The following is a 12,252-nucleotide window of genomic DNA, read 5'->3' as shown; positions in this document are numbered from 1 at the left end:
AAATACATAGAAAAATAATGGTCCTGTTGTTCTCCAGAAGATTATTATCCATGGGTAGAATATATAAGCATATATTAAGAAAAATAGTACAAAATAAGAGATAAAAATAACTGCAATAAAGTTATAAAGATGTAGGAAGAACAGTATAGCAACTGCTTCACTCAAGATTTGACTGAACAGATATGATCTGATAGACTTCTAAAGGGCTGGCTATATTTCAACAAAAAGAATGACAGAAAAAAGGATTCAGGCAGGTAAAAATGGTAAGGTCAAACTGTGGCACTGAGAGAGAACATGGTATGTTAATTAAGTGTGACCAAAAGTGTGAAGAAAGGCTTTATGCTGGAAAAAAAGAGATAAGTATAGAAAAATAAGGTGGGATTACCATAATCATTCATCCTTAGGCAAAGTATCCTGAACGGAGAAATGATATGAATTGTAACACAAAGGATCAATCAATTTATATGAAGAAAGTTATAAAGTAGTAGCTGACAAAAGATAGCATTAGAAAATTAAGAGATCACATATTCAGTAAAACTGCAGCTTCTATATATCTTAGTAAAATGGCAATGGCTTCAAACTACTCAAAGTAAAAGATAAAATCCAACAGAAAATTTACTAACAATCCAAAATTGAATGAAAAAATAAAGTTTCATGGTGAAGCGGAGTATGATATTGGGAAGGAAAACAAATACTGTTAAGTTTTTGATTCAGAAAAGGCCGAGCTCCATTAAAATGATCAGAAGTATATAATAAGGAACAATGAGAGACAAGTAAGATAACCAGAAGAACAGTAACATGTCTTTTGTAGTTGCTAAGGAATATAGACATATGATCATAATGTAATGAGACTGACCTCATAATATATGTATAAGAACTTATATATTCTATTGAGTGCTATCTCCTTCAAAGAAATCACCTTATGAGGCTAATTATTCTGATATTTGTACCATAGCACAGAATATTCTTGGACATTTTCTATAAAACACAGTATTAAAAAATACATAAAAATATGAAAATAACCTTACTCCATTTTTTTTATCCCAAAGAGTGGCTTCAATACCTATATTATTGACTTGTCTTAGTTGAGGAACTGTTAGCAGCTTCTAAAAATGAAATCCAATTTCAAAAGATGAATATTAATTACCATTACAGATATTTTTTAAATGTGCTGTAACTGTGAAGATAATCCAAAAATAAAATGCCAAATTTTTTTTAGCAATGGCAGTATTACTGAATCAAGTTTATAGCTTTCCAAGATGATTCCTTTTTTGGGTGGGTGGGAGTCGGAAATACACCATTCATTTAATGGTGTATTTGTACAAATTCTGTCCAATGATAGAATAATGGTTGCTAAGATTATACACAAGAAATTTTCTTTATAGTGTTGGCTGAAGTGTGACCTTATGATAGTAATTGCTGGGAGATATACTGAGCACTATAATAGCAATCTAACAAATCCTAGTCAACAGACAAAATATTCTGTTACTTGAAATTACACTTGGGTTGCATATTACAGAAGGCTTATATTAAAATCAGCAAAGATGAGAATTGTGGTCCAAGTTACCTTTAAAAAAATCTCTGTATTACTTTTTTTTTTTTTCTGTTAGATTTTATTTATTTATTTGACAGACAAAGATCACAAGTAGGCAGAAAAGCAGGCAGAGAGAGAGGGGGGAAGCAGGCGCCCTGCCAAGCAGAGAGCCCAATGCGGGGCTCGATCCCAGGACCCTGAGATCATGACCTGAGCTGAAGGCAGAGGCTTTAACCACTGAGCCACCCAGGTGCCCCTCTGTATTACTCTTTAAAGTAAGTTCTTTATGAATCATACTGCTTCACAGTAGGTCCACCCAATTTCTTCTTTAGGTTTTAAACAGATTACTGTTGTTTTTTGTTTTGTTTTAAATTAAGCACCAGATAAAGTAGGCAGTTTATATTGTGAAGCCATATAGTACAAGTACTTTTTGAGCACAGTTAAATTTGCACAAACTGTGCATGTGCCTTATACTGTAATGTCTTCCTAATGAGTCTGTCTGAATTGGGAGAAATAAGGAAAAAACATTTATGAAAACAAATGACAAATATGACTTCAGTAGATACAATAAAGCAAGTGTGAACATTAGGAACATTAAATGAAAGATGATTTTATTAGTACTCAAATTCTATCTCACATAGCTATACCATGTCAAAACATAGTTATTTATCATATCAATAGGTGACTCCTGTAACAATGGTAGAATGAGTAAGAATGTGACACTATAAAAATACCAATCACTGCACATGGTTAAGCTATTAAAAATCCTGTATATACAGAATTTCTCACTGTATTTTCCTGTTTTTAAATCCTGACAATGATCCTAGAAGGAAGATACTCTCTACCTTCATTTATAAATATCAAAGCCAACAACATAAGAGTTTAAATGACTTACCGAAGATCACACAGCTTGTTAGTGACAGAGCAGGGATTAGAAACCAGGTCTCCTGATTCCCTGTCCAGTCCTACACGATAACTGCTGCCAATATTATATTTATACAAGGTAGTAAAAATCATGCCTCTAAAAAGTCAGTATTTTATCTTTCATTAAACTTTAGTTTCATAAAATAATCATCAAAATAGAGTTTACAAACATGCTTTTAAGAAAATTATGTAACAATTTCAGTGCACATGAGCTGGGCCAGACACTTCTGGAAATCATCCATCCAATAGGTAAGAAAAGAATGTGCAAAAGAGATGAAAATTTGAGACTTCCCTCTACCATCTTATTGATGACACTGATCACAAAATTTAAGGATTCCCCATTGAGACCAAAAGTAAAAATTTCAAAAAAGGCAGTCTCTGGTGAGAGAAAAAAAATTTTATTTGGGAACTGCAATACTGAATATTTGAAAAAGCAAATTTTGTTTAAATAAAATAAATCAAGTTTCATTATGTCCAACTGCCAAATTTCCAGTTCTCTCTTCATATTTCAAAACTGCTATTTTATCAATAGCATAAAAAATTCTGTCACTGAAAATGAACATAATTTAAATATGGTTGGCTCCTCTTTTAAAATTGTGAATACTTTTACTATGTTAGCTGGGGAGGGAAGAATGATGACAGAAGGAAAAGGTCAGTGAACTGAACCTGAGGAGATAAATGAGAAGGTGAAGCTAGGTTGATGAACAAGCCATTTCTTGATCTTTGGAATTCACTAAAAAAAAAAAAAAGAAAGAATCCATGCAATGGATGTAATGTCTTTATATGCTGGGTATACACTCAACTTCTTGAAATGAGAATTTAATCAGGCTTCTTTAATGATACCTTACCTTTAGGCAAAGAGAAAAACAAAGACTCCATAGAGAAAGCATTAAATAAATGAAGACGATCAATACTAGCACATCTTCGTACTTCATAGTTAATATCACATAGAAGGCACAAACATAGCTATGCTGTCTGCCAAAGAATGTAAGTTAAAGGTAAAAATCCATATTGTTCTTCCGCCCACAGGAACTCTACAACTAAAAGGTACTTTGATGGGCCACTTGAATTTCTTACCAGAAGAAATACCCTTTAGTCTAGACTTTGAGGTTAACTCATCCTAAAAGAAAAGATGCATTCTAGGAATCATTTGCCCTGTCAGGTGACCATTTACATTTTTAAAGTTTGAAGGGCAGTGGAAGCCCAGCAGTTATTTGAAGAAGGGGTGCATTCCTTGTAAAACAACACCCCCTCCCTGATGTTTCCTTTTATATGATAGTTTGGAGAGTAAACCTTAATTGATCAAAGAAGTGGTTATTGAATGTACACACTATGTGCCAGCACAGGCTCTGAGCTGTGGGCGTTACTAGAAGAAACCAACGACACAGTCTCTGCTCCCAAGGAGATCACAGTCTGATGAAATTACTAGGGGCAACAAAACAAGCCGGCATAATACATGACTTACAGTATATGATTCTGATTAAGTTCTTTTCACATTGCTATGAATAAATTCACCCCAGTTCTTCCATTGCTAGAAAACAGGACAGCACAACATTACAGAAATAGGATATGGGAAGATAACATATAAAGAGAGGAAAGCCAATGTGCCCCACTTGGAATCACGAACCAAGCTCCACAATTTCGCATAGAGTGCATCCTGCCAGCTTGGCTTCCGGGACAACTACAGTATTCATTAAAAGCTTGAACACTGAAGGTGATTCTCTAAATCCAGCAGGGTTGAGTGGCAGAGGAAGAATCCTCTCGGGAATTAACACCAGTCATTTTCCTGATAACAAACCTGGCTCTTTGGCGGGACGCAGGTACCCAGCGCAGCACATCCGCCCGTCCGCTACTCTGCCTCCGGGAAAGAGGGGCACCGTAGCTAAAAAACCGGACCCTTAGACCGAGCTTCACGATGACGTGCGAGGGACGACACAAACCCCCAGGGCTCAGAGGAGCTCCGCACCCAGAAAACCAACAGGGGTCTGGAAAGGCCAGAAACCCTCGAAATCACCACTCGAGCTCCCCCCAACAGTCCTGCCCACTTCCCCACCGCGGAGGAAACTGGCACCCCGCCCACTGCAAATCAGCCCGAGCGGAGGGCAAGCGGAGAACGACGTTGAGGGGTGTCGTGGGTGTCGTCCCGCCCACCCCGAAGGCCCGCGGGAATTTTTTCCTTCCCGCCTGCTGGGAGGCGCGGCTTCCCCGGCTCTGTTAATAAACCATTAGCAGCCAGAGCGAGAGCAAGTCCCCGCCCCGAGCTGCCCCCGCACCGCCCCGCGCCCTCACCTTTCAAAGCTCCTCCGCCTCCGCCTCCGCCTTTTCCTCCGCCCCAAGTACCCACACCAGACTGGCGGTGCTCCTCCTCCTTCCGGGGACCAGGGGAAGTCCCGCCTCTGGGAGGAGCAAGGGGCGGAGCCGGCAGCGGGAGGGGGCATCTTCCGGGAGCGTGTGCTGGGGGAGGAGCGGTCGCCGCGCGTTAGTCAGGGAGCGGTGCGGGTCCTGGTTCCAGTTGAGGTGGGGAGAGGGGCCCGGCGGGCTGTGAGGGGCCGGGAGGATTGTCCAGGCTAAGCCCAGCGCGGGGAAGTGTGGCTTGCGGTGGAAGGGGTTGGCTTCTGGGGAAGAAATCAAACGTACCTTTCCCTTGGGGAAGGGGGCTAGTCCCCGACTCCCTGTTTCTTCCGCTCTCTGCAGTAAGTTTGGGGCGTGGCAGGGGCTAGTGACGGGCGTTTACCCTGCATCAGGACGTGAAGGAGGTTTGTGGTCACGATGGGGTTATAGTCTTTAACGCGGCCACTGGGGGAATAAAACAAATGTTTGTAATCCGGATTATCCGCGGTGGCTTGGGGCCTCCTCTACTGCCCATCTGAGTTAAAGGCCTGTTCCCTCAAACTTCCTCTCATCTTCCTCTGCTGTCTCTTTGCCGGCCAAGCACATCCGGGGAAGGGGTCAGGGCCACCAGGTTCCTGGTAAGGCTAAAAGACTGAGTGTGTAGGACTGTTAAAGCGAGTTTGTGTGGAAGAAGGAAGGATTTTGTAGATTGCTTCAGAGCGAGTGTGGGGTAAGGCCCTGACCTGAGTCCCAGAGCCTCAGCATGTCAGGGAAACGGAAGCGAGTGGTGCTAACTATTAAAGATAAGCTTGATATAATAAAAAAACTTGAAGACGGAGGTTCTTCCAAACAACTGGCAGTGATTTATGGAATTGGTGAGACAACAGTTCGGGATATAAGAAAAAATAAGGAAAAAATTATAACTTATGCAAGCAGTTCTGATTCCACAAGTCTTCTGGCCAAGAGGAAATCTATGAAACCATCCATGTATGAGGAACTGGACAAAGCAATGCTAGAATGGTTCAACCAGCAAAGGGCAAAAGGGAATCCCGTATCTGGACCGATTTGTGCAAAAAGGGCAGAGTTCTTCTTCTATGCTTTGGGAATGGATGGTGATTTTAACCCCTCTGCTGGTTGGTTAACTCGTTTTAAGCAGCGGCACAGCATTAGAGAGATTAATATTAGAAATGAAAGATTAAATGGAGATGAGACTGCTGTGGAAGATTTTTGTAACAACTTTCGAGACTTTATTGAACGAGAGAATTTACAGCCTGAACAGATCTACAATGCAGATGAAACTGGACTCTTTTGGAAATGCCTACCTTCCAGGACTTCTGTGATCAAAGGTAAATGCACCGTCTCTGGGCACAAGTCAATTGAAGAAAGAGTCACTATCATGTGTTGTGCCAACGCAACAGGTTTACACAAACTGAAACTTTGTGTTGTGGGGAAAGCAAAGAAGCCTCGCTCCTTCAAGTCAACTGACACCTCAAACCTGCCAGTCTCTTATTTCAGCCAAAAAGGTGCATGGATGGATCTTTCCATTTTCCGACAGTGGTTTGATAAGATCTTTGTGCCACAGGTTCGAGAATACTTAAGATCTAAAGGCCTGCAGGAAAAGGCTGTGCTCTTGTTGGATAATTCACCAACACATCCAAATGAAAACGTCCTTAGGTCAGATGATGGCCAAATATTTGCTAAATATTTACCACCTAATGTGGCTTCATTGATCCAGCCCTCGGATCAGGGAGTCATAGCGACAATGAAGAGAAATTACCGTGCGGGTCTTCTTCAGAACAACTTGGAAGAGGGTAATGACCTGAAATCGTTCTGGAAGAAGCTAACTCTGCTAGATGCACTTTATGAAATAGCAATGGCATGGAATTTAGTAAAGCCAATCACCATTAGCAGAGCATGGAAGAAGATTCTTCCTACCATAGAGGAGAAAGAAGGCTTGGACTTTGATGAAGAAGATGTTTCTGTGGCTACTGTGGCCACCATTTTACAACATACCAAAGGACTGGAGAATGTGACTACTGAGAACATCGAAAAATGGCTTGAAGTGGACAGTACTGAGCCAGGCTATGAAGTGTTAACTGACAGTGAAATCATCAGAAGAGCGCAAGGCCAGACAGACGAATCTAGTGAAAATGAGGAGGAGGAAATAGAACTGATTCCAGAAAAACATATTAATCATGCAGCTGCTCTCCAGTGGACTGAAAATTTATTGGATTATCTAGAACAACAAGGTGATATGATTCTGCCTGATAAACTGGTGATCCGTAAACTTCGAGCCACCATCAGAAATAAACAGAAGATGACAACCTCAAGTCAATAATTGTGTTTGTAACTCTTAGCCTCTGCAGTGTGGCTTAATTTTCATTGTGGTCTCAATTCTCAGTCACAGCCCTATGAAATGTAGATACAAAAATGTGTCTGAAGTAGTTCAAGGATTATGTGTTTTGCATCATCTCTGTCTCTTTTTTATTTGTGCAGATATTTGGAAGCTGATTCTGTATAAATGACCTATACACATGCATTCATTTTTGTAGATCTGCAATTATCCCTTCTATTACAGTGGCATTCCCTAAACTTTCTAAAAAAAAAAAAAATTACAGATAACAGTGAACAGATTGAGCACTTTCCTGAAATCCTGTTTGGTTTTATGAGAGCTGCCGCGGTAATCTTTTCTTGTATTAACATCATAAATGGTTATGTTTTGTGTATCTGTATACACTGACAGAATGAGAAATATCTTTTAGATTTCAGGGTGATCTGCAATAATTAAAAGTGAAGTCCAATAATGAGGAAACTGATCTATGAGTTATAAAAATAACTTAGAAATCATACTTCTGTTATGTTTGTTTAGGTGGCAAGAGGGAGAGAGTTTTCTGGAAAAAAATATAGGAAGTGATTTTTAAATTAGTAAGAAAACTGAAAGTGATACATAAAAGATTCTGATCTAGGGGCGCCTGGGTGGCTCAGTGGGTTAAAGCCTCTGCCTTCGGCTCAGGTCATGATCCTGGGGTCCTGGGATCGAGCCCCACATCGGGCTCTCTGCTCCGCAGGGAGCCTGCTTCCTCCTCTCTCTCTGCCTGCCTCTCTGCCTAGTTGTGATTTCTCTCTGTCTAATAAATAAAATATTTAAAAAAAAAAAAAAAGATTCTGATCTATCCATTCGTAGAAAACTGAGTTGAAAATTTGGGGAACTTTAGGTTATTTATACAAGGGGAATAAATAGGCTTGTTTTAATTGGGTCTTATGAATTGGGTAATTATTGATTCATAATTATAGTATAGGTTTTGTAATGTTACATGTGATAATATGAACTCCTACCTTATATGTGGGGAAGAATCTTGGGAATTTAAAGTTACTTTTTTTTTTTTTTACTGTGTACTTGGAAATGTCTATAGTTTGAAAAAGTTTATCATACTTTCTCCTTTTATTTGACATGAAAAGAAAAAGAAATGAAAAGAATAAAGTTATTTTTAACAAGCCATAGGTTGTGACCTGTTTTATGAAGAAAGCAGAAATAATTATGGAAAGTGCCAGTTTCTAAGGAATTTCATCACTCACTCTTTTGACACTTGTAAAAAGGTATTCTTCTAGAATCTGCTTAAGTCAGAACTTTGATAAATTTGCTTAGTAAATTTAATATGTTTATTTAAGACATTGAAAAGATTTTACCTATGTGAATATTGATTTAATTTATGATTTAAAAGCAATGTGGGTCTCCATATTATTTCATATTTTGGCCCTTAAAAAAATGCTATCAGTCATTTTTTTAGAGGTTTCACTTTTTCATTGAAATATTTTGCATTTTATATTTATAGTGCCTTTCTTAGAATTCTAAGACTTTAAAGATACTTTAAGCTTTCCCTAATTTCTGTTATCTTCATGATGTATGTCCAGATTTTTTTTTAAAGACTTTTGTGATGAGAACTGTTTAAAAGTTATTGCATGAATTGCCTCAGTGCACAGAGGGAAAAGCCTCAAATTAACATATCTATTGAATCAGATAATTATACATCCTACTATAAATGTAATTGTATATAAGAGAATTTTTCATTTTTCTAATATGAAAATGTATAAAAGCTTCTTGGAATTTCTGTCTGGATTTGCTCAGTTTTTAAAATTAATCTTGTCAGTGAAATTCAGCTGTATCATTGCCACCTAGTGGTAAAATTAACATTACTGTTAAGCTGTGTGGTTTTAAATATTAATATCTAGTAAAAGGTTTACTGTGTTGTGGCCTTGAGTGTGAATCTTGTGACTTTCTCTAGCCCGTGAGAGACTGCTCTTGATTTTTTAAATTTATAGATATTTGCTCTGTTCTAAAAGCTGCCAGTACTGGTAGGCTACAGTTCTGTTTTGGACCCTTTTATCCTTAAGCAGAAGTATAAAAGTTGCCAATTACTGAATGCCATGTTATGTTCTAAGCAATATACTTATATAATCCTCAAATTATGGTAGAAATACTGATGCTCAGCTCGTCCTCTTAATTGATGAAAATCAGTTGGGTACAGGTAAGAATTTAAACCCAGATATTTGATGCCAAAACCTATGCTTGCATTATCCAAACTAGGCTAACCTCTTAACCTTTCCAATCTTCGAAGTGTATTTCCTGCCACCAGCCACCCTTCCCCCAACCTGTCACGGGTGTCTGACTTCTCTCTACACTTGTGGCAGCAACTGCCCTTTCCTGTATGCTTTTATGAGGTTGGTCTTCCTCTTTCATTACCTTGTAGTTGATTTCTTTTTATCCCCAACCTAATAGCATTTGAAACTTGGATCATCTGTCTTTTGATTTCTGGCTAGCTATGCTCAGTGAGGAAAACAATTTAAAACCTACCATTGGGAAAATAGTTCATGCTAATATTTCTCTTTAGTTTAAGAGACAATCTCAAAGAGTTTTGAGGAATTAGCACAGTATTGTACCAACAAGAAAGTCTTGCTAGACCAAAGATACTGAAAACTGCTGCTATCAAAACCACACGAGTCTGTGTATACTCAGATCCATATAGATCAAGAGAAAAGAAAACATGCTATGGGGAAGAGAAGGAAGGATAGGTTGAAATACAAGAAGAGTTGGTTAGAGAAGAAAAAAGGAACATGTGGGCTGCAAGTGAGGTTAATTTTGTAATGATGTGTGTTTCACCATCATAGTCTGAGGTTTACTAGTATGTGCTGCTCATTCATAGATGGTCCCTGAAATCTCTGCTTTCCTTCTTTCTTACAGAATGTTTAAAAGTCAGGGCCAAGTTAAATGCATTTGGTCAGTAGTTGGGAATGGTTAGTGGATGATGACAGAAGCTATTTGGGTAGTGTATCTGCCCCAAAGTCATAAATCCTTAGTTCCCAATTCCTATTCCCTTAGTGTCCCACCAGAGGCTGTGTTTGGCTTTGGATTTATCCATTAAGAAATTAGCCGCAGGGGTACCTGGGTGGCTCAGTTGGTTGAGCGTCTGCCTTGGGTTCAGGGTTGTGATCCCTGCGTCCTGGGATTGAGCCCCACATCGGGCCCCCTGCTCATGCTGTTTCTCGCTCTACTGCTCTTTCTAGCTCAAATAAGTAAACAAAATCTTAAAAAAAAAATAGCCACAGACTTAGTTTTCTCATCAGGCTTGCCAGGTTTCCCCACTGATGAGCCTCAATAGAACAGCTCTCAGAAAACCCACCTGTACATTAGGATGTTTCTTTAAACCCATATTCCTAGCAGCCAAGAATTCTGTGAGAGCAGGTTACCTGCAGTCATTGATACAGGAAAGTAGGAACTTACTTTTTTTTTTTTTTTAGGAACTGTCTTGTGATGAGACATTAGGACTCATTGGGAATGGTGAGGGAAGTGGAATTCTTTACCAGGTTTAAATTCAGTGAATCAAAAATTGGTTGGGCCTTACTATATGCATGACTCCTGGGGATGGTGTGTTTAGGAAAATGAAGAGGAAGAGTGGTTCTTGTCCTTAAGGATCTTGAAATTAAGGTAGAAAAATGATGTTTGGGGGGTGGAGAAAGTGCCATATGTTCAATTGTAAACTCGTGTGATACAGCCAACACAATGTGATAGGGACTATGTGAGGAAACCATCATGATTTATTTTGCTTATTCTTTCCTTTGCTGTCTTGTATTTTGTATACCATTTACATTTTAAGTTTTTCTTTGTTCTTGTTTTTTACTGACCCTGAGTGACTTCATCCATTTCCATTGCCTGTATGCTTAGGACCCCAAGTCTACCTCCAGTCACTGTCTTCAGAAGTCCAAATTTGTATCTTCAATTAAGAAGCAGGATTTACTTTGGAAGAGAAATAAAAATTGTTGTTTTTCTTCCCCTCTGTAGTAGATGCTCCATTAAGCATTCTGATGTCAGATCTACCTAGATGGGCGAAGGAGTTAGTGTTTTTTTTTTAAATTGAATGTCATGTTAAGCTTATCTTCCTTGGTCTAAAATAGCAAAACAGATAATTACCTATTTTCTTATTTCTCTTTCTTAGTTGACCTTTTCTGATGTATATACATGCCTTTGCCTCTGACCATTCCTTCCCACAGGCAGCCATAGGGATTTCTGTTTTTGGTTTCCTTGTTACTACTCAACTAAAATTTAGTTGGTCATTTTCCAACCCCTAACCTCCTTAAAAGACCACCTTTTATACTCTTTACACCAACTATGGTCCTTAGAAATGTACTCTGTTTTCCACATTTTAGGCACCTGGCAACTTCACACAATAATTAGGCTCATGCAATTAGAAGTTAGGTGTGAAAGAATACCCAGAGGGTACTGGTTACTGGAGATACCTAATCGAAAACTAGGGTCTGTAAGACTTTGAAGTCTATAAGACTTGTAATATATTGTGAAGTGATTTGTGTGATCTGTGTCTCTTAATACTGGATTATGAGATCAAGACTCAGTCTTTGCAGAGTAGTAGACATTCAACAAATGTGTACTCAGCAAACATTAATTGTATACTTTGTGTAAGACATACACAATGTATGGGATACATGGATAAAGACATCTGCTTTAAGAGATTTATAATAGAGACATGTAGAAAAAGGAGTGAATTAACTGTTACAATGCTGATGGAATGCAAAGAAAACACTAATTCTGATATGAGTGACATAAAGTAGTGTACTCTGATAGCAGGAATGGAGTCGTAACAGTTGAGTTGGTCTTGAAAAGTAACTGAAATTTTCAGTTCAATTTTGTCTTCAGTCACTGCCAGATGTCTTCCAGGGGGCCAAGTCTTAAGAACCATTGCTGTAGAGCTACAAGATCACAGGTACTTAGTTTGCTTTCCGAGTTTCTGAAGGTAATAATTATAAAATGTTTCTACCACTATCCCAAATTACACAGCCTGTGGTAGTTATCTCCCTGAAGCCCACTTCCTGATGACTGATTTGATGCCACACACTTGAGATGAATTTTTGGTTCTTTAAAAGTTTACCTTCTTGTTTTTAGGATGGCTATA

General features: G+C 38.7%; 1 protein-coding gene across 1 annotated transcript; it reads left to right on the top strand.

Moving 5' to 3' along the window:
• Nucleotides 1-4,936: 4,936 nt before the first annotated feature.
• Nucleotides 4,937-7,750, top strand: JRKL (JRK like). The gene has a single exon (XM_046014188.1). The coding sequence runs from the start codon at nt 5,553-5,555 to the stop codon at nt 7,125-7,127; it is 1,575 nt and encodes a 524-aa protein (XP_045870144.1). The 5' UTR covers nt 4,937-5,552; the 3' UTR covers nt 7,128-7,750.
• The last annotated feature ends 4,502 nt before the right edge of the window (nt 7,751-12,252 follow it).

This window comes from Meles meles, chromosome 8 (genome assembly GCF_922984935.1).
Source record: "Meles meles chromosome 8, mMelMel3.1 paternal haplotype, whole genome shotgun sequence".
Classification (NCBI taxonomy): domain Eukaryota; kingdom Metazoa; phylum Chordata; class Mammalia; order Carnivora; family Mustelidae; genus Meles; species Meles meles.
The sequence above is the reverse complement of the archived record's forward strand: the minus strand, read 5'-3'. Positions and strand labels throughout refer to the sequence as shown.

Coding starts and splice junctions, on each gene's coding strand:
- JRKL (XM_046014188.1), top strand. CDS start 5,553: ATGTCAGGGAAACGGAAGCGAGTGGTGCTAACTATTAAAGATAAGCTT.